At 44.9% G+C, this 22144-nt stretch overlaps 2 protein-coding genes across 3 annotated transcripts in view; one reads left to right on the top strand and one right to left on the bottom strand.

The window, feature by feature from the left end:
- LOC103357917 (msx2-interacting protein) overlaps nucleotides 1-15441 on the top strand; it is an 18606-nt gene extending 3165 nt beyond the window's left edge. The window contains exons 3-15 of one of the 2 annotated variants that reach the window (XM_008282677.1): nucleotides 1488-1961; nucleotides 2111-2265; nucleotides 3423-3623; nucleotides 4109-4260; nucleotides 4348-4473; nucleotides 4585-4698; nucleotides 4806-4919; nucleotides 5017-5117; nucleotides 5317-12622; nucleotides 12952-13020; nucleotides 13129-13323; nucleotides 13405-13563; nucleotides 14395-15441. In XM_008282677.1, coding sequence (XP_008280899.1) covers nucleotides 1488-1961; nucleotides 2111-2265; nucleotides 3423-3623; nucleotides 4109-4260; nucleotides 4348-4473; nucleotides 4585-4698; nucleotides 4806-4919; nucleotides 5017-5117; nucleotides 5317-12622; nucleotides 12952-13020; nucleotides 13129-13323; nucleotides 13405-13563; nucleotides 14395-14526 — 9298 coding nt within the window. In that variant the 3' untranslated portion in view covers nucleotides 14527-15441. Of the gene's footprint in view, nucleotides 1-1484; nucleotides 1962-2110; nucleotides 2266-3422; nucleotides 3624-4108; nucleotides 4261-4347; nucleotides 4474-4584; nucleotides 4699-4805; nucleotides 4920-5016; nucleotides 5118-5316; nucleotides 12623-12951; nucleotides 13021-13128; nucleotides 13324-13404; nucleotides 13564-14394 lie in introns of both variants that reach the window. The other variant, XM_008282676.1, reaches the window with a different exon arrangement.
- A 1739-nt stretch (nucleotides 15442-17180) lies between these two features.
- prkar2ab (protein kinase, cAMP-dependent, regulatory, type II, alpha, B) lies at nucleotides 17181-21092 on the bottom strand. The gene is made up of 10 exons (XM_008282675.1): nucleotides 20829-21092; nucleotides 20685-20718; nucleotides 20463-20602; nucleotides 20105-20211; nucleotides 19862-20015; nucleotides 19676-19777; nucleotides 19512-19586; nucleotides 19359-19424; nucleotides 18978-19116; nucleotides 17181-17305 (listed from the first exon to the last, which is right to left on the bottom strand). Exons 1-10 carry the CDS (start codon nucleotides 21090-21092, stop codon nucleotides 17181-17183), a joined length of 1206 nt encoding a protein of 401 aa, XP_008280897.1.
- Between the last annotated feature and the right edge of the window lie 1052 nt (nucleotides 21093-22144).

The raw sequence follows: 22144 nt of genomic DNA, 5'->3' as shown, positions 1-22144 counted from the left end.
TTTTTTTTTTTTTTTTTTTAAATCATATTTATTTATTGAGATTTTATGTTCCTATGTTTTTTTTTTCCCCCCCACATGTGCTGAAATCCATAAAGAGGTCCATTTCTGTGGTTGTTTTGGTTTTTGTTTTTTTTTCCTTTTTTCCATCCAGTGAAGAGAATTAAGTAGCCTAACTGTGGATTATACATCAACTATCTACTGGCCTGGTGCTCACTATTTGAAGATAACGTGCAGTACAATTCAAGAGAACCGTTTTTGCTTAATTAGATCAGTTGATTTTTCCCCCCCTTGGTTTTTCATTCGGGCTCTTCCATTCTGACCACCTAGATTTTATTTGGATTAGTTTCGGTAACTTCTTTGCTAAAAAAAGGTTGGTATTGCTCTGCCCTCTGCATATTTTCTTTCTCTAACCTTCATTAGTGCTTTGTTTAATATTAGTCTTGCACTGCTTTTAGGGAAATTGGTTAATTTTGATGCAAGAGAGAGAAAAAGAATACGAGTGTGTGTGTGTGTGTTATATAAATGTTTTATTTGTCATCTATATGTCTTAATGCAAGTGCCTTTTCTCCAGCATCACATACTGCAAAATATTATTCACACATTAAACATATTGATCTAAACCCTGCATGGCATTTTTAATTTCAGTACCGCAGAGGTCCTCGGTAGAAGAATTGTCCACTTGAGATTCATTATTTTACCAGCAGAAATTCACATTCAGTCAGCCCTTGAAATCAGTTCCCCTGAATACCCCGAGGAAACTAAAGTGCCCAGTATTTATTTATTTGTTTTTGACAGAAAAGTTACTAAAAGTCTTTGGACAGCTTTGTGTCCTGTGACTGTGTGTGCATTTACATGATTTAAAAAAAAAAAAAAAGCTATTTGTCAGTAAGTCCTGTTGCTTTAAAAAAACAAAATAAAATTAGACAACTGACTTTTTATATTTCTTTCAGTTTGAATTTTGAAGTGGCACCAAAGAAAAACCAAAGTGGTTGGTTTTTAGTTTTTACAGACAGTGTTCAGTCTATCTTTACAGTCAAATCGTTCAGCTTATTTTTAAAAGTGTGTAAAATGTGGTGTTATTTTTACAATGAGAGCTGATTTCCTAAAACCTCTGATTCTTTTCAGTGAAACTTAAAAAACAAAAGAAGTTTTAGAGCACAACAGATGTTAGCGTTGGCAAACAGCAACGCCAAAGAAGAGGCAAATGTTTGGCTTTGAAGGCAACAAATCAAAAATTGACAAGCGACAGAGGCGTGGATTCTGCGAAGGCAAGCATGTCAAGATCGTGACATTAAGAGTGCAGGCGCTGCTCTTTATAGCCATGTCAAGCTACTGAAATGGAAACCACATTTTATCTGGCCTGCCCTCAACTGTGTCTACGCTGGACTTGCCAGTTTTCACTAGAGTGCATTTTAAAGCCAGACGTGCCTGTTTTGTTTAGAACCATAATAACTCTTTTCTTTCCCTCTGTTCTTAATTCGCAGTAGTTCAGAAAGCCGTGAGCGTGCATACGATCACAGCCCATATGGACACCATGAGCGGAGTGGCACTTTCGACAGACAGCGCCACTACAACGCTGACTATTACCGTGATCGCTCTGTGTTTGCTGCCGCTGGCCCAGGGAGCAGTGCCATTGGGGGAAGCTTTGAGGCGTCAGACCCACATTTTGACTCTAGAATTCGAGACCCTTTCACTCTTACTAATTCTACACGACGTGACCTGTACAGGGATGACAGAGGACGGCGTGTTGATAGAACCTATCATCACCGTCGGAGTCGATCGTCTCATTCCTCACAGTCAAGGCACCCTTCCCCACAACGGACCACAGGGCAAACCCCCAAAACTCCTCATTCCCCTAAAAGAGCCCCTTTGTCCCCCGGGAGAGGCCCCAGATCTCGATCCCGCAGTAGATCTTCAAGCTCCGATTCTGTCAGCAGCACCAGCAGCACGGGCAGCGGCAGGTGTGGCATTTGTTTTGTTCAAGTTTGTCCGATTTGACCGGATAAATACATTCTGTCCAAGAACACATCATCATCATTGCTGGTTTATTTCTAAATACTTCAACTGACTCACAGCGTTTGTGTGTTTTTTTTGTTTTTGTTAATGACAGTGATTCAAACAGCAGCTCAAGCGATAGATCTCGGGCGCGTTCTGTTCAGTCATCCGCAGCACACGCACCTCCTCAGTCCTCCATGGGGCTCGATTCTGAAGAGCCACGTAGGAGCTTTGGAATTAAAGTGCAGAACTTACCAGTGCGCTCAACAGGTCAGTTTTTACGTTGAACAGCCACTTCAGACTCATTAGTCACGTCCTGAAAGGGCTGGATTACATCATGTCGTCCATGAGATTAGTTTTGCCTGAACTGGGTTAAAAAATGGATCAAAACGCGCCGCATATGATGTAAAAAAAAAACAATTTAGCTTGTGCCCAATCAGTGACCATAAACCTTTTGTTTTCTTCTGTTGGAACACAAGGAGCTTACTGTAATCAGGTGACCTTTCATGGACTAAAGTGTTTGCCTGAGAACACCGTGACGATAGTAATTGATTACCATGATCGCTGCCGTTGTAATTTAAACGGCACATTGTTGACAACAGGAATCTCCAGTCCTGTGCCACTAAAGTCTTTTTAAATTGCTGTCCAAAATCATGTACTTGACATGTTTTTTACATGCTAAGGGATCGTAAACTAATCTATTGTTCCCGTTAGTGTTTTTATTTGAGCTGGAGTGATTAATATGCACAGTTTCAGTGACATTTTACTCTGTCGTTTTTCAGTACTGCTAAATAATCTGTGTAATATTTTCAAGCACCAAAGTGAGATTGAAACTGTACTTTAAAAATATTTATTCACTTGTGCGATTTTTTTTTTTTTCTTATTTTTTGTCACAGCAGCTTCTTTATATACACCATATGCTTCGCTGTGTCGTGTCTTGTGGCCATTAATTTTGGATGTGAGCCCACTGGTATACAGGTCACACTGCTTCTAATATTTCCATAGTTGTGCTCCTGCCAGCATACTCCTGTGATCATACCAAAGGCGCCCAGGCCACAATCCTAAATTCTGTAGCCTCCCATTAAAAGCTCGCAGCTATTTCAAATAGGCCTAATTGCCTTCTTTAAAAGCAAAGCTACTTCATCGCCTTCCTTCACAATTAATCACCCACAATACAGAATCAGTGCATCGTTTTTGCTTGACAGTCACATCAGTGCCACTGTTACAGGAGTTGAGTCTGGTTTAGTGTGGAAAGTAAAAGGATGTGAGAGGAAAAAAAACAAAAAGTCATCCTCCCCCAACCATAGGTTTAGATCGGAATGAACTGTACCAAAAACAATATTTTGATTCTGATTATTATTTCGTTGGAAAATGTGTTTTCAGTTGATTCAGCAGCAGACTAATAACTCATCCACTTCCCTCCGCAGACACAAGTTTAAAGGATGGACTCTTCCATGAATTCAAGAAACATGGAAAAGTGACCTCAGTGCAGATCCATGGAGCGTCAGAGGACCGCTACGGTTTGGTCTTCTTCAGACAGCAAGAAGATCAAGAGAAGGCCCTTAGTGTCTCCAAAGGAAAGCTGTTTTTTGGCATGCTTATTGAAGTCACTGCCTGGAATGGACCTGGTAAGTGATGACAAACACAACAGTGTGATAAATACCTCACTGGTGCATATTATGAGAACTTATTTGTGTCTTCCAGTATCCATATTACCATGCTATTTAGTATGCCAGAAGAATATTTAATATGTCCATATACACAGTGTGTCGTATTTAATATGCCAAAGATCCGAGGATGCTCCACTACATCTGGTTGGATATTGCAATATGCAAGCCAGCATGCGTTTCTGACCCACACTTCTTTATACAGTCATGTCACGGTGTCAAGTAGAAACAAGCTTGAGATGCTGAGACTGTACAGACAGATGACAGCTCATTTCGCAGTACAGACTGCAACAGGGAAACTTGAAGGTGGATTATTGTGACTATGACATAGTATGTCTCAGTTACATGTAATCTGCATGAAACAGTGTGTACTCTGTAAGGGCAGCTGTAGTTGAGTAGCACACCACTAGTGTTAATGATTTAAATGAACCTCCTCCGTCCCTCAGAAACGGAGAGTGAAAATGAGTTCAGGCCCTTGGACGGGAGGATCGATGAGTTCCACCCAAAGGCCACAAGGACACTGTTTATAGGAAACCTTGAGAAGACCACCAGCTATCAACAGCTCCTGGACATTTTCCAGCGCTTTGGTGAAATTGTGGTAAGCTAACGTTTGACCATATGCTGTACAAGTCAGTTTGCATGTTTTACACCTACCATTCTCTAATTGCTGTCTTTTCTCCTCAAGGACATTGACATCAAGAAAGTAAATGGAGTTCCCCAGTATGCTTTTGTCCAGTATTCTGATATTGCCAGTGTTTGCAAGGCCATCAAGAAGATGGATGGAGAGTATCTGGGGAGCAACAGACTAAAGGTAGTGTTTTTACCGTAAACAAATGCTACATTTCTGCTCTGTGTATGTTTTCCATCCAATGTGCAGCACTCTGTGCGTATAATAAGCATGTTGCTCTCTTTCTCCTTGAAGCTCGGTTTTGGGAAGAGTATGCCCACAACGTGCGTTTGGCTTGATGGTTTGGCAACCAATATTACAGAGCAGTACCTCACACGGCATTTCTGCCGCCACGGACACGTAGTTAAGGTAAGGTGTTCTCATTTTTTTCTCTCTTAAATTTGCTGCTTTTGGTTTTTAGTGGTTTTTTTTGTTTTTTTTTCCAGAACTTTAAATGAAATGTTGTCTGTTTTTAGGTTGTGTTTGATAGATTGAAAGGGATGGCCCTCATCTTGTACAACAACACAGATTTTGCTCAGGCCGCTGTGAGGGAGACCAAAGGCTGGAAGATTGGTGGCAATAAAATAAAGGTGAGATATAAATTACTGGCTTGATTAGTAAGATATTCTATGTATGTGTTTATGTGTGATTATTTAATTTGTATGTTTGTTTGTTTGTCTGTGATAGGTGGACTTTGCTAGTCAGGAGAGTCAGATGGCGTTCTACCGATCTATGCAGGCATCTGGTCAAGACATTAGAGACTTCTATGAAATTCCTCCTGAACGACGGTAAATTCCCCATTTTGTTAATTGCATGCAGTTTTTTTCTTTTTGTAGTTTAAAAATCATGAAACCCTGACAACATATGTCTGATGTAACGTGGTAGTGTTTGGAGTCACACTTCTGTTGCCAAGTATGACTTTCTCTGAGTGGGAAAATGACAGATTAGTTACGAAACTCTGTACTGTTGTCTCCATTCACTCTACAGAGAGGATCGCAGACCTCCATATCATGAATTCACAGCAGAAAGGGCTTACTATGAGAATATCCGAACCCCTGGTCTGTATCCAGAGGATGCTCGAAGAGACTATGCTGCACGCAGCAGAGAGCGCTTTCCCGAATTGGAACATTATCAGGGGGATCACTTTGACCCACGCTATCATGAAGACCCGAGAGACTACCGGGACTACAGAGACCCCTTTGAACAAGACATAAGAAAATACACATACATTCAAAGGGAGCGAGAAAGAGAGCGAGAACGTTTCGAGGCCGATCGTAGCAGATGGAGCCCTTCCCACCCGAGGCGACCTATCACACCCACGGTATCGCCTTCACCGTCTGACCGTGCTCCCAGAGACTCAGAGCGACGGGTTTACAGCCAGTCCTCCGAGAGAAGTGGTAGCGTGAGCTCAGTGTCGCCGCCACATTTTGACAAATCTGAAAAGACCCTGCTAGAACACGCCGCGAAGAGTGAGAAGAGCAGTCAGCCGGATCGCGTGGCAGGGGCTGAGAAAGTCAAGCGGGCGAAACGGAAAGAGAAAGGTGACAAAGACAAAGCTGAAAAGATCAAGTCAAGGAAAGCAAAGGGGCTGTCCCCATCCAACCCACTACCTGAAACAGAGATTGAAACTGGTTTTGATGGAGGGTCTGGAAGAGGGAGGGGATCAGACCAAGATGTGCACGAGAGACAGAAATGTAAGGGAGACGTCGATACTCTTACTGGAAATCCATTGCCAACTTCTCATCAGGATTCTGTGAAGAGCGAAAGATCTGAAATGAGTAAAGGTGATGCTTCGGACTTGGATGGGAGAAACCGACTCAAGAAACATCTGAAGTCAGAGGCTGGAAATGAGGGGAAAGATTCATCGGTGGATTCAGATCGCCTCGCCGCGAGAAAAAGGCGCTTTGCAGATTCTGGTGGAAGGACTGTTCGTCAGAAGAGAGGCAGACATGACGAGGAGGATGGTACGCAGTCTTCTGACTTTGGTGTCAGTGCTACATATTTGAAAGAATCAGACCTCGAGAAACACAAAGAATCCCAGCGGAGAGATTCAAGACTCAAAACTGATAAAAGTGGCACTCAAAAGGATGGTCAAGAGGACATTAGAGGACAAAGAGAAAAATCTGAGGGATCTTTGGACCCGCTGGAGTCAAAACGACACCCAGGGCACGCTTCGTCCAGACGATTTTCACAAGAGAGCATCACAGATCAAAGCAGCGCAAGAGATCAAGACCACCATGCTGCTTTCAAATTTGGTCAGAATACTGAACCTAACAAAAGTGCCAAGAACAAGGAAGACCATGTTGACATTGACCTCTCTCAGAGTTACCGAAAGCAGATGGAGCAAAACAGACGTTTGCATCAGCAGCAACAGCAGCGTGAGTCCGACAAACTTGACAAACCAGGAAGTCCCCAAGGAAGTGAAATGGAGGACTTGGAGCATCGCAGTCTTGTGCATGAAGTTGGTAAGCCACCTGAGGACGTCACAGATAATTTTCCATCTCACAAGTTAAAGAAACTCGACCAGTTTGACACAGACCCGGGGATTAAGAGAGAGCGTGTCTACAGGAGCTTTAGACAAAAAAGTGAGGATCCTGACTGGAACAACACCTCCTCTCCAGGACATCAGCACTTCTCCCACCATGCAGATGAGGATTTTGCGGATGCTCCTCACAAAGAGTTGAGTAGAAATGATGAAAAAATTCACCCAGATCTGGAGCTGTTGGTCAAAAAGCCACCTAACGCACAGCTGAACAAGACAAACACGCCTTTGCTCAGTGTGGAAGAGGAGCAGCAGAAGAGATGGGAGATCAGAGTTAAACAAGACTTGTTGCCTGACCTGAACTTTTCTAGAAGTCTAAGTAAGAACATTCACAATCGCAAGCGTTTGGAATATGGAATGTGGCCTGACTTGGAACCTGGGGAAGTACGATCTGACTCTGAAGAGGACAGAGAGAACAAACCCGTCTCTCCCGTGCCCTCCACATCCATGCCTTTTTCTGAAAGGCCAAGGGTCGACAGGTTTTCAGACCCCAAGCTAGCACATCTGGAAAGGAACAAATTCTACTCCTTTGCACAGGACCAGACCATCACACCTGACACAAAGGCTCTGCTTGAGCGGGCAAAATCTCTCTCATCCTCCAGAGAAGATAACTGGTCATTTTTAGATTACGATTCTCATTTTGCAAGTTTCCGCAACAGAAAAGACACTGAAAAAGTAGAAGCAACACCACGACCTACGCCTTCCTGGTACATGAAAAAGAAAAAGAAAAGCGGATCTGAAGACAAACTGGATGACAGGAAAGAGGAGCCGAAGCCCGAGGAACCGGAACGAAGGGAACTGTTTGCCTCCCGCTTCCTTCACAGCCCTGTCTTTGAGCTGGACTCTAGACGACTTCAACACTTGGAACGCAAACATGAAGAACCTGAGCATAACCAGCAACCTGCTCAGCAAGGGTCAGTAGACGGTGAACTGGACTCGGGGCCGGTTGTCCTCTTCCACAGTCGTTTTTTGGAACTGACACGACTCCAGCAGCAGAAGAACAAAGCTCAGCAGCCGCCAGAGGCCAAGGGAGACGCAGTGCTCACAGATGAAACTAAAGTGGAAAAAGCCCCTGTTCAAGAGCAGCAAGTTGTACAGTTACCTGAAACCGCAGAATCTATCATGGAGCCAGAAATCAAACCCATCAGTCCTGCTGAAGAACTGATTCCTGAACCCCGACTCACACCTAATCCTGTCCCCCAGCCTGTGGTCAAGGACTTCTCTCCATCAGAAGAGAAATGTGTTCCACTAAATGCAGCCCCTGATCCAAATCCCCCGGTGGCTTTTGTAAAGGAAGAGGTAAAAGAAATTGAACATATTGTGCCCATTTACCACCCACCAACCGAGACGGCATCAGAACCTGAACCTGCACCTGTAGCAGCATCTGAACCTACCTATCCAGTAAATAGATGTAAACTTTCTCCATCTGAAAGGAAGGCAGATACTGTTTCTGAGGATGTAAAACCTCCAGTTACAGAACAGCCAGGCCGGCGGGATTCTCACGATGAATTTGTTAGCAGTTCAGAGCCAGAGCTGGACTCTGAGACAACACAGCCATCAGGGCCTGAAGTCAGCAGTCAGATACTGCCCAGTTTTGTAGAGCAGGTGGATGCCTTCAAAGCGATTTCAGCTTATAAAGAAGAGGCAGAACCCGAAGGGGAGAAGAAACTTGTGGTTAGTAAAGTGCAGATGCCCAGTGACAATGACACAAATGATGAACCAGTCTTATCCCAGAAAGAGAATAAAACAAAAGAAATTAAAAACAAAAAGTGTAAACAGTTCCCTGTTCAAGTTGCTCCGGTTCCAGCAGTGTCTGCCTCTGGTTCTGAGAAACCAGCTACCCGCAAAAGTGAGCGCATCGACAAAGAGAAGCTGAAACGTGGCTCGTCTCCGAGATCTGAATCAAAGTCCACAGCAAAGTCTCCCATTCATGGATCAGATCCTGACATGTCGGAGCAGAGCATATCGTTAGGCAGAGCTCGGCGAAGAAATGTTAAGTCTGTCTATGCCACCCCTGTTGAAGATGACGCACCAGTTCGCTCTGGAAAGGAAATTACAGAGTCACCACGTTCTGCTCGAAAGCGAGGTACAGACAAAGATGCAACACAGCAAAATGCCGAGCAGGATCCACCTGCTCCGACTCCTGTAGCTAAACGGGGACGTCCTCCAAAGAATCGCAGACAAGGTGAGGAGAGTTCCAACGCTAAAGTAGACAAATCTAAAATGGACAATAAAGACACGGATTCAAATGAATCAGAAAGTGGTGATCGAATTCCAAGACTGTCAAAAGGGAAAACGTCTCCTCACGCCACAAAGGGTCCATCAAATCAGGTGTCCACAGCTGTAGCATCTGCATCAACTAGGAAGGGGGACAAAACTGAGGCAGCTGATGACGACGATCAGGAAATGGATTTTGCAGATGAAGATGCCTTGGCTTTGCAAGATTCATCAACTTCCTGTAAAGATCCATTGATTAAAACTGACCAAAAGAAAGAGGAGAAGGACAAACAAGGCACAGAACAAGGAAAAGAGAAAGATGTGCTCCAGGAGAAAGCTAGTGACGGGAAATCAAATGGGAAAGAGACGGATTCCCTGGTCTTGGAGGAAAAAACAACCTTGGAAAAAGACAGGATTGTTAGAGGAAAAACCAAGTCAACGAGGACTCCCAAGTCTCCTGTCCTTAAGAACCTCAAAATCAAACTGAATGTCACTGAGGTGAAAGATTTCCTTCAGTTGGGTGATGAAGAGATCGGGAATCAAGAAGATTCATCAAAAAAGTTAAGACCTGGTGACCACAGTGATCATGTCTCAAAGTGCACTAACGTTAACAAAGGAGGCTCCAACAATGAAGAGAAGGAAAATTCTGCTTTGGAAACACCAAAAAGCTTAATTTCACAGGAGTTGGAATTGGAACAGGCTGTAGAGAACATTGCCAAACTTACAGATCCGACTTTTCCAGCAGAACCACCAACACCACCTGTTCCACATGCAGATGTGAAAAGTGACCCAGAGGAAGAAAAACCTACCAATCCTGCAAGTGAAACAGAACTCATGGCTGCCATTGACTCAATCACAGCAGAGGATGCGAGCGTGCCCTTAACCCCAGCACCTCCTCTGGCCGCAGAGATCGGTTCAGAACCTGAGATGCCAGACTTCATTCAGCCTGTGAAGGAGGAAGAACCTGACACAAATACGTCTGCTGTACAGGAGGAACCAGCCTTACCAAACACACATAAGAAGGGTATGAGGGGAAGACCAAAAACACCTAAACGTCCTAAAGCCCAAAAGCAAGTGAGAAAAGATTTAAAGGAGGATTTAAAAGATGGACATTCAGTGAGTGAGGAACTGACAGCTCCTGATGTAAAGATTGTGTCTGAGACGCCTCCATCAGCAGCAACTGCTGCAGTTATTACTCCCACTGCTTGGAAGCCAGAACCGGAGCTTTCAGCTGTAAAGGCCGCAGACGTAAACGCAGTGTCAGAGTCATCGTCTGAAGAACAGATTCAACATCCCAAATCTGTTTACCCTCAGTCTAAGAGTCCAATTTGCCCAAAACCTCAACAGTTGCCACCTGAGTGCATCTCCCCTTCTCTGTCCCCGCTAGCTAACAGGCCGAATATCAGACCCGTTCCAACAAGTAGAATTCCGGTTTCTCCACCAGATTGGTGCCACCAGTCTAAAGATGCAGGCATTTCCTCTACACCTGTCATGCCGTTAGCAGCCAAGGAAAACCAGCCTTTGCCCTCAGACTCTGAAAACATGGATATTGATCATGGCACAAGTGACTTGAGACAGATTCTTATGAAACACAAAACTATTTCTCTGCCAGGAAGTAGTTCTGTTCCCAGTAATCTGCCCAACCTTCGAGATCAGAACCCATCTGAAACTAATGCTCAGCTCACAGCTGTTGTGCCAAATAGGTCGCCACTCCCTGATAGTAAAATGCCAGCTCATCCAGCTCCGCCTATTGTTCGACCTCCAGCCTCACTGACGTCTCCCGAGACAAAGTCTGTTATCTCTGTTATTGCATCCACACCGACCTCTGTTATCAGCTGTGTTTGCAACCCTCCTGAGCAGGAGGACAAAGTGAACATGAACATTGGAAATCCCTGTGTGGACATGGCTCTACCCAAACCAACCTACAGGCCCAGCAAAGATGATAGTGGCTCATACCACGGGCCGTCTGTTGGTGACGAGGGGGGAAGTGGGACACGCTTCATTGTTGAGAGCCCCACTCTGGGTACTGGATCCTGCTTAGGTCTGAGAGTAAACACATCTGAAGGAGTGGTCGTGTTGAGTCACTCTGGCCAGAAAACAGAGGGACCTCAGAGGATTAGTGCAAAGATAAGTCAAATCCCACAGGCAACAGCAGGTGATATGGAATCTCAGCAGCTAGTGTCCATGCCCCAGATTAAACAGGAAATGTATGGTCACTCTCAGTCCGGACTTCAGAAGGGGCCTTCATTGCAGACTGATCACGGGCATCCTGGGAAACCGCAGTCAGCTCTGTCAACTATTAAACAAGAGAGTGCTGGAATGGAAAAAATGGATTCTACTTACCAATCTGGACCTCAAGGTGTAGTGAAGCGTCTCACGCAGGGCAACCAGCAAGTAATGAGTTACCATCAAGACTACATGCCATTAAAACATCAAAAGAAAATCGACAGCGCTGATCCTCATGGTACAGATGGAACTAAACCACCTTGGACCTCTGCTGTAAGTCCAGCAATAAGCCCTCATTTGCCCTCTCCACCTGGAAACCATGTAGGTTTTGTTACGGCACCTGGTGACAGACCTCCTTCGCATCTCAGTGCGGTCAAACAGGAGCCAAGATCCCCACGCAAATCAGGCCACCCACACTCTCCATTTACAAAAGTGTCCTCACCCATAGGCTCCTCATCACCCAAGGGCATTCAAGTGATGTTATCCACTGGCCTTCCTGCCATGCAACAGTTTATAACTGGTGTGCATCATCCAGAGCAGTCAGTTATCATGCCGCCTCACAGTGTGCCTGGAGGCTTGGGACGGATGTCTCCTCATTGTGTCACGCAGTCACTTCAAGTGGGGCATCTTGTCCAAGGAGATGTACGGGTCAATACTCCACCTCTCTCTGTGATGAGCTACGGGATTCATGGTGACTCTCTTGCCTCTCCGTGGTCTGGTCCCATGCAGCCACGGCCGACATCACCCCAGGCTGTTGGCAGAGACAAGGTTCTCAAGGTAAACCCTGGTTCTTTGAGGGGTCATGAGGGGGAACAGGAAGAATCCAGACACTTCCACCAGACAGGAAGACCATCTGCTGCCCAACTAAAACTGGAGACTCTGCAGTCAGATCCTCGCGGGCCTTTGCGAGGTAGTGTCCAGTTGGAAACGTACATGGCACAGAGAGACATGCGTGTGCTCATGCACCAACAGGGGGAGCGTTCCACCACAGACCCTCATTCAGGACACATTCAAGAGACTCTTCCCCCGTCCTTGTCTCCAAGAGCACATGTTCTGCCTAAAGGTGTGTCTGAGAAGGATCTAACAAAGTCATTAGAAGCCAAGAGGCCACACTCTCCTCTTGCTAAGGATGGAATGATGGGAATCAGGCAATCTGGGCCAGCAATGGCGTCTCCCCAGAGAGTTGGGCTGATGCCACCAGGACCTAGTGGCTCGTTTCAGGAGTACTCAGGGATGTACTCCAACCCAAGAGGCATCCATTCTCAGATACCAGAGACGACACCTGTTGGACATGTCACGACAACTATGGTGAGTTTGCCTTGAACACACACACACACACACACACACACACACACACACACACACACAGTAAACCCGCATTTATGAAGATTGTATCACATTATGTCCATTCAATTAATGTCACTGACTTGAGTCCTATTTAATTAATACTAATTGACAACATTCAACAAAAACTGAACCTTAAAGCCTTCATAAAGGTAGGAGTCGTTGCTTGCTTGTAGAATTAGTTTTTAGCTAGGTGCACCTCCCAGACTTTCCGTAGCGTGTACTAGCCGGTGTCTGTTGGTGTCTTCCTGACTCTGCTTGTGACACAGTGCACTGTTTTGTTGACTACGCAGGGTGCAGACCTCCAGACAAAACCAGACGGCAAGATGACGCAGCCTGTTAATATGGTGCAGTTGCTCACGGTAAGACAAAACTGGCCACAGTTCAGGATGCGTTCAGGGTTGCTGGTTTAAATGAGAGCTGGCTTTGTCTGACTCACTCGTCTTTTATTTTGTCACATATTTGAACAGAAATACCCCATTGTGTGGCAAGGCCTGCTGGCGCTGAAGAACGACACGGCTGCAGTCCAGTTGCATTTCGTCTGCGGCAACAAAGCTTTGGCTCATCGATCTCTGCCTCTACAAGAAGGAGGCGCGCTGCTGAGGATTGTGCAGAGAATGAGACTGGAGGCGTCGCAGCTGGAAAGCGTAGCCAGAAGAATGACGGTATGTGTCAATCCTGCTGAGTCATTAACTGTTTGATTAAATTCAGAACTTCTAACATCGTTTACCTTTTTCTCTCCGCAGGGAGACAGCGACTACTGCCTTCTTCTTGCTCTGCCATGTGGGCGAGATCAAGACGACGTCCTGAACCAAACCCAAGCTCTTAAGGCAGCGTTTATTAACTACTTGCAGGCAAAGTTGGCTGCTGGTATCATCAACATCCCCAACCCAGGTTCCAATCAGGTGAGACTTGACGCTCGAAGGCGTTCATGATTTGTTTTGATAAAAATTCCATCAACTGATGCAGCTCGTTGAGGGATCTTTAGGCTTATTCACGCACCAGAACCGAACACATTTACACTGAAAGAGAAAGCGCTGATGTTTGGCTGGTTCACGTGGTAGAGTATAAGAATGTGGATGTTATTTATTCTCAAAGCACTGGTTTTAAAAATGCTTTCATTAGCATTCAGCCTCTGTTTGGCCCTTCACTGTGTGGAGTAGTCATTCAACTCCTGTCACGTTTTTACTCACCGTGGCCTCAAATGTAGTGATTTCAATAAAATATCACGGTTTTAAGCTTAGACTTGGTTAATTTTGCTGATGTGAGACTGTTAGAAACTAAAAATCTGACAAAAACGCTTTTACAGTTTTAGCCCCATGAATGCTAGTTTTGTTTAAAGATTTTAAAAAAAAATTTAAAAAATGTTTTAATAGTTTATGATTCTAAAGCATCAAACTCCATTATTCATTGCAGTCACAAGAAATGCATCATCTAAAAAAAAACAAAACTTGGAAACACGACACTGTATATGTAGAACTTTGGCTCATGTAGCTCGGGTCTTTAGCCGCCGCTGGTCAGTGTTTCGCTGGCAAGCCGCTTGGAGATGAGGATTTAATAATAATGTATATTTTGGAACATAAAGTTGATTTCATGGACTAGAGGCTCGTGGCTTTTACTTTCCTCGTCGTCCCTTTTCACTTTCCTGTCGTTGAAACTACTACTTTGCTGCTACTTTGCGTTGCACAGACACGTCCCTCCATGCGTGTAACTGATGTTGGTTGTTGTTTTTCCAGCCTGCCTATGTGCTACAGATTTTCCCACCGTGCGAGTTTTCGGAGAGCCACCTATCCCAGCTCGCCCCCGACCTCCTCAACAGGATCTCCAGCATCTCACCACACCTCATGATTGTCATCACCTCTGTGTAACCTTCACTGCTGGGAACCGTCCCATCCATGGATGTTCTCGCTGATGCGCCTCAGGAAACCAGAGGAATATGAAATTAGTTTTTTCCTGGACACAATGGGAATGTGTAGGATTTACCCTATCAACTCTTTTTGCTTTTTTTTTTCCATCAGCCTTTTTTTTTTTTTTTTTTTCTTTGTCACTCCTGTCTGGTATATTTGTCCTTCTCAAAAGAACTCAGGGATGGACCAAACCAGAATGAGTCTTACTTGACCATTTCTCTGCTGTATTTCTATTTATTGGAGTTTTATTTTAATGTTCAGAGATGCTCTGAAGAAAAAAAAAAAAAAAGAAATCTGAATTAGTGACCATCTGGGTGGCCTGCTTCTTTCATCTGTCGTTTCATTGATTGTCATATTGATTTCCTCACAAGTGAGGATCATAGAAGCTGTTGTACCGCAGCGGCTTACAGGACATTTCATTGTGTAATTTTAAATAATTCTGTACAGACTTCCTCGTCCAGGCTTTCTGTAGAGGAGGAACAGTTAACCTGTAAGACTATGGAGACCCTGTCGAGGACCACATTCGTTTAACAGCTCCTTTAATTCCACCAGCTCTGCTCTTTTTTCTCACACTACTGAAGCAGTTACACCTCTGGCGCCTGCCTTTGCATTGAACAAGCTACAGTATAATTTGGGAGTTTTTGAATACAGGACTTTGTAAATATTTTAAATATTTAAACGTCAATGGAACTTGGACAACCCGACAGAGACGTGAACTCTGGGACACACCAGAATTCAAAGTGTGGAAATTTAGATGGATCCTTAATTTTTGGGTGTAAATACTTGTAACACAAGAAGGTTGGCAGACTCCTGTGTTTGGAGTCTGCTGATGGCACTTCATATTTTGTAACTCAAATAAAACTCCAGAAAACATGAGCCTTTCAGGTAATTCTTTATTTTGAATGTGTTTTTTTGGTAAGATGTCTCAGTGAGCTCAGCTTGATCATGACTTCACTCACTTTGGTGCTTCAGAAGGTGTGACTTCTGTTAATTAAAACAAGGGTTATATTTCATGTCATACAATGAAGATTTAAACAAAAGAAGGGTTTGTTAGATCCTTAGCTGAGTACAAATAGCAACCTGTATCACTAAATAAACAAGACAGGATTTACTAGTACATGAACTACATGGATCGTGTTTATGTGCACAACAACTGCAAAAACATTTTTCTATAATTTAGTGTTGCATAAGTGTGACAGTGTGCTGTAGTTGTATCTGATCATATGGTCAGTACTGTGTTCTTATAAGAGCTCAATTATGAGATCAACAGCTTTAGTTTAAACATTTGACCAGTCGTACTTTTATACTCCTGCTTTCAGGGATCTCTGGTCCTCGTGAGCTGCTGTCCTGCAGGTTTTAGACGTTTCTGCAACACACCTGACTCACATGAATGGATCTCCAGCAGCTTGTTGTCAAGTTCTACACAAGTCTGTTTGTGACCATTAATGTGAGTCAGGTGTGTTGCTGTACGGAAACATCTAAACCTGCAGGACGGTAGCTCACGAGGACCAGAGCTGGAGATCGCTGGTTTAACTTGTACCAAACACACAGATGTTGGTTTTATTCAGGTGCCCCAGATATGCCATGAGCTTACCGTGGCTTTTCCCTGATGTGACTTATTGAAATGTCCTGTTAAAGACCTACATAGAAACATATTGGTTCTAATAAGTTTTTTTTTAAAATGACATCATCAATTAGTGTTTGTTAACCCTCTGAACCCCACGCAGTTTGTCTGAATGTTCTTTTTCTTCTTTTTTTTTTGAGCTCACATCACATTAGTCGTCGCTGTTGACTCGTTGAGCTCATTTTTTTTAACTTCAATCTAAAGTCCTGCAGCTCTGTGGGAACATCACAGCCACGGCTAGAAGTCGAGAGAAAAACATCAGCCTGCAGTTCAGATTTTTGTGCCGATATTTTAACTACATCTTCACAAACTAGCTGTTTCTGACACTGAACACAACCTTAGAAAGAGATTTCAGCAGCAGCTTCTGTAAACTGCTCTTACGCCGTGATGCGTTTGTTTTTATGCTCATGTTTTATTTTCCTCTTAATTTCTCTGATTTGTCTCCACACTCGTCTCCTCTGTGTAAACCCAGTCTGCGCTTCAGGCCAAAGCTCTCTGAATTTTTGTTGCATGACTGTCGGTCACGGCCGAGTGACTCACGGCTTCTCAGTTTCACCGAAGAGTGCAGAATTTTTAGGTTTTACAAGACGTGGTGCAAATGATTTTAGGGCTGCAATTTTTTAAATGAGGCTGGTAGAATAAAGTAAGTTAATAATTTGACAAACCCACCGGCAGGTTTTGGGGTTCAGAGGGTTAAGATAGTGTATGTTGGGTTGTTTATGCTGCATCTGTCATTTAATGGGCTTATTTCATCCCTGAGCTTTAGTTCAGCACATCCCTCTGTTGGCTGGAGATTTGGGGGAAACGTTGCGGTCGTAACCGATGAAACACAACTGAGAACATCTTTACCTCGGTGCAGAGTTGTACAAGGATCGGCTCATCTAACCTGACGTATACAAGTGGGACATATCTTAGCTTCATCTCAAGGGAGAAGATAACTGTTGCATGCACTCGCACTATGTGTGATTTTACTGCTTTATAGCGTCGTGACCTAATGTTTCAAATCATCACTGGAGCCAAACAGCGCCACCAGCTGGTCCTCATACTGGGAGATGTTCCTCTTCATGATGTCCATGCAGGGTCCCAGCAGACGCTCAAAGGCCCGGATGTCAATGACTGCAAGAAAAGGACAACATTTTAGTTTCCTGTTGAACAGATTAAATCTACATCTTCTAGAAAAAAGGAATGAAATCGTATAAAGAAGCTTCTTTAATTCGAAGAGTGGTTGACGTGTGAATGACAGAGCTTCACACCGACACACTCGTCAGGCTGACTAAGATGGGAAATCACAAGAAGTCAACAGGCCTTTAAAGTGTCACCTTTAACCTCTCGTCAGCTTCACACAGTGTCGGGTTCCTTGTGTGATTCCAGCTCGTTCATAAGAGGAGCAGCCGCTTTAGGGAATGTGGTTCACGCTGCCTCGACACAAAATATTATAATTGATTTTTTTAACATCCATCCATCCATTATGGGGGGCTGGAGTCTATCCCAACTGACTCGGGGTGAAGGCAGGGGACACCCTGGACAGGTCGCCAGTCTATCACAGGGCTACACTTAGAGACAGACAACCAAGCACACTCACATTCACACCTACAGACAATTTAGAATCACCAATTAACCTCAACATGTTTTTGGACTGTGTGGGAGGAAGCCGGAGAACCCGGAGAGAACCCACGCTGCACGGGGAGAACATGGAGACTCCATGTAGAAAGATCCCGGGTGTCCTCACAGGGACACGAACCAGCGACCTTCAAGCTGCGAGGCAACAGTGCTAACCACCGAGCCACCTTACAGCCCTTAATTTAACATAATGCAGAATAAAAAACAAAACAAAACATGGTGGTATGGAAGGAAAAAGAAAAATAAACGCACAAAATCTTCTGGTGAAAACCCAGAAAAGAGAAATCATATGTACATGTCATATGCACATCCATCCATCCATCCATTATCTATACACCATTTAATCCTCACTAGGGTCTCAGGGGGGCTCGCCACCGGGAAGCAAACCGGCAACCTTCTTGCTGCAAGGCAACAGTGCGAACCAACTGCGCCACCTTGCAGCCCATGCATATCCATACACAGATAATTAAACAAAAATGTATCCATACTTTATGCTTCTATAAACTTACAATACACAGCATGAAAGGATGCACAGAAAACTCCTACATGTTTCCTACATCTTGGCTTGTCCCACTTGCTAATTCTATCTTCACTCTTTGTTCCTGATATTTTTTTATGAAACACCTGAGCCATGCTGTTTTAAATCCTGTAATATTCTGCCTGAGTTTCTGAAACTACCTTGAGGAGTTTGCTGAAGCATGAATTGGGGAAAATCTAAATAACAGGTGAGCTGTAGCCGTGGGCTCATTGTTAGCAACGCAGTCCTACTGAAGGGAAAAGGAAGGACCAGAATCTACACCGAGAGTCCGTTTGATTCTTATCTTACTTTTTCCTTGATGTAATACTTGTTGTGTTGTTGCTGAATTTTGACTATTTTATTTCAGCAAAACATTTGTTTGTCTTGTGTTTAATGAAAAAAAAACCCTTTGTGGTCTTGTTTTGGTCTCGATGCTGCAGCTCAGCTATCGGCACCAAAAACTTTCAAACAATACCGAGCCTCCAACTCTGCTGTTCACATGTTGCTCACATTGAGCATCACTGAACATAAATTGAGTTTTGACTTTTCTAACATTTGCTCAGCTGCTTCTCCTCTTGACTGAAGCTTATCTAACAGCCGCCTCCTGCATCCTCCCTCCTCCTCCTCCACTGAAACAAACATCAGCTGTACCTAAACACTTGGTGTCTCCCACGGCGTAGACCGACGCTGCCCGAGGCTTGTTGGTGACCAGCGCCAGCTCTCCAAAGTACTGCCCTCTGGAGCATCGAGCCACCTCCACCTCTGTGTTGTCCTGCTGACCCGCCTTCGTCTGCAGCACAAACAAAGAAACCCGTCGGGCATTTTGTGCAGCAGAAATACGCATTAAGATGAAAAGGTTACACCGGCATCCAGGTAACAACCAAATCCATCCATCAAACAGTGAAAAATTACTTTTAAGAGTCACATCTGAGCCATTTCAAAGAGTAAAGGGATCATTTGAGAGGATTTTTTGGGGGTTTAATCAACGAACAGACAGACTAACTGTAGGTTTGGTTATGAAACTGCACTTACTTTGCTTTTGATCATAATCTTCACCTCTCCTGATTCCACAATGAAGAAACAGTCGGCCTTCTCACCCTGCAAGGACACGCAGCAGCAGCAAGGAGGTTAAATCCAACTGCTCTCCTAATTAAAAACAAAGATGAGGCATCCTAAACGCTGTACCTGTGTTATAAGTCGATCTCCATCTTTGTACGCTCGGGCTCCCAAAATGTCCACAATCTTCATCCTCTCTGAGAGCTGAAGTGAATCAGGATGAGGCAAACTGCTCATGAACTGCTGACAAACCTGATAAAGTAAAAGGTGTTTGTGTGCATGCAGGTTCAAACCTCGAGAGACTTCAGCAGAGGAACACACTCGATGAAGGCCTCGTACATCCTCCTCTTCTTGGCGTTGTTTTTCACAATCAGTCTGTGGAACGTGGCTCGATCCTGAAAGCAACCAAAGAATTTCAGTTTCGACGACTGCGTCACGTTTCATTGATGCGTGATGCAGTGGACCATCCCAGGACTCACCAGGCCCCACAAGGCGCCGTCCTGCGTGGCGACGATGGTGGCAGCTCGCGGCGTGTTGTACATGAGGGCCAGCTCTCCGAAGCTGCCCTTGTTGTCGTACTTTCCGACACAAATGCTCGCTCCGTCCTTCTGCACGAGAATGTCGTACACACCTCTGATGGGACACAGAGAGGAGAGGAGGGTCACCGTGAGTCGGATGCTGCCTGGTTTTGTAAGGAAAGCAGAGCGGAACGTCTCACTGACTTCTCTATCACGTAGAAGTTGTCTCCGTCGTCTCCTTGGTCTATGATGTGCTCCTGAGGTTTGACCAACACCTCGAACATGGCGTCCAAAACCTCAGAGAACTGCTCCTGGAGGACATCGTACAGCACATTTCAATGACAGACATGAAAAAACACTCAAACACTAGGCCCTGAGCTGCCGGCTGCAGCAGACGTGAAGTTTTCTAGAAGTTTGTTTCAGTACAGCAGCGGATCAGAAATGTATTCTGACCTTTAACCTTCTGAACGGAGGAGACACTGGAAAATCTTTACAAACAGTTAAGCAGTGAAATGATAATAAAAGCAAAGAGCTGTGATGCTTTTTTTTTGTCCTTCTGTACCGGGTCCAGTGTTTTAAACAGTAGAATATCTCTGCATGCGTCCTGGAGCCGGCGCCGCTGCTCGTCTGTTTTGGGATGAACGACCCGAGGCTCTGTGTCATCGTCCTCATCGTCGTCGGGGTTGTACGCCTCTGCACAAACTGCAGCCGGACAAACAGATTTAAAACCCTGCAGCCCACATGAATTCACATTCATCACACACATCCTGCTCCAGGTGCTGACCTGAGACTCTGCGGTTGTATTTCCCGGTGGTGGACTCTGCAGACAGACGGAGGTCAGGATGTTACACTGGTTAAAACAGAGCACGAGGAAGCTCATCTTACTTCTCTGTCACGGCTCTGGTGTGATGTGAAAATACTCACTGACAGTGTCCTCTTCCTCCTCCTCCTCCTGCTCCTCTTCATCGTCTTTGTTGGACTTGTTGTCTGACTTGGTTTCAAAAGTGACTCCTTTGCGTGCAGGCCTGTTGCTGCGTTTCTTGGCTCGCTGGTCGTTCCTTTGGCTCTCCAGAATCTGTGTGAAATGCTGCACAGCAAATTCCACCAGGTTGGGAGGCCTGCGACGCAGCACCTCCACCGTGTAGCCCTGCAGCAGCTCCCTCAGCCCGGCTGGTATCTCCACAGTGCTCATCATGCAGGTTCAGAGGTCACAGGGCCTCTAGAAGAACTTCATGTCCACTGAGCTCAGTTTTTAACACCTGAAACATCAAACCTCTGCATCAGTGGCACTAAATGACCCGACGGTCTGATAAAACACACTTTCAGTCAAAGTGGCTCCTCCTCCTGCTCTCTAGCTGCGCTGTATTGATTTCTTTATTTGGAACAGCCTGTCGGAAAGTATTGACCGGGACTTTTCACTTTTTACATCACATGCGATCGCAGGCTGTCCGATGGATTACGCCTCAGAACCTGATGATTTGGCAAAGTAACAACAGGCGGAGAGCACTTTGACTGTTTACCCTGAAAGTAAACACAAGATGAATGTCACAGAGGCACAGCAGCACGTCGACAACAAACACAAAGACTTCCTGTGTGGAGTCTCCATGTTCTCCCCATGCAGCGTGGGTTCTCTCCGGGTTCTCTGACTTCCTCCCACAGTCCAGAAACATCCATCCATCATCTCTACTCCTTAATCCTCACTAGGGTCGTGGGGGGCTGGAGTCTATCCCAGCTGACTCAGGGTGAAGGCAGGTTCACCTGGACAGGTAACCAGTCTATCTCTCATTCACACCTACGGACAATTTACAATCACCAATTAACCTCAGCATGTTTCTGGACTGTGGGAGGAAGCCGGAGAACCCGGAGAGAACCCACGCTGCACGGGGAGAACATGGAGACTCCACGCAGGAAGATTCCGGTGCCCCCACCGGGACGGCAACCTTCTTGCTGCGAGGCAACAGTGCTACCAACTGCACCACCCTGCAGCCCGTCCAGAAACATGTTGAGGTTAATTGGTGATTCTAAATAGTCCGTAGGTGTGAATGTGAGTGTGCTTGGTTGTCTGTCTCTAAGTGTAGCCCTGTGATAGACTGGTTACCTGTCCAGGTGTCCCCTGAACCACAATTCAACAACATCATGATTTTCATTACATTTTTATTTATTATTACTTTTGTCAGTTTCAGCTTATTTCAGTGACTGAAGCTGTTTTATCTTCTATAACGAGAGCATATGAGGACGACTGCA

This window comes from Stegastes partitus, unplaced genomic scaffold, assembly GCF_000690725.1.
Source record: "Stegastes partitus isolate 25-593 unplaced genomic scaffold, Stegastes_partitus-1.0.2 Scaffold281, whole genome shotgun sequence".
NCBI classification, from domain to species: Eukaryota; Metazoa; Chordata; class Actinopteri; family Pomacentridae; genus Stegastes; species Stegastes partitus.
This window is presented reverse-complemented; position numbering and strand designations above follow the sequence as displayed.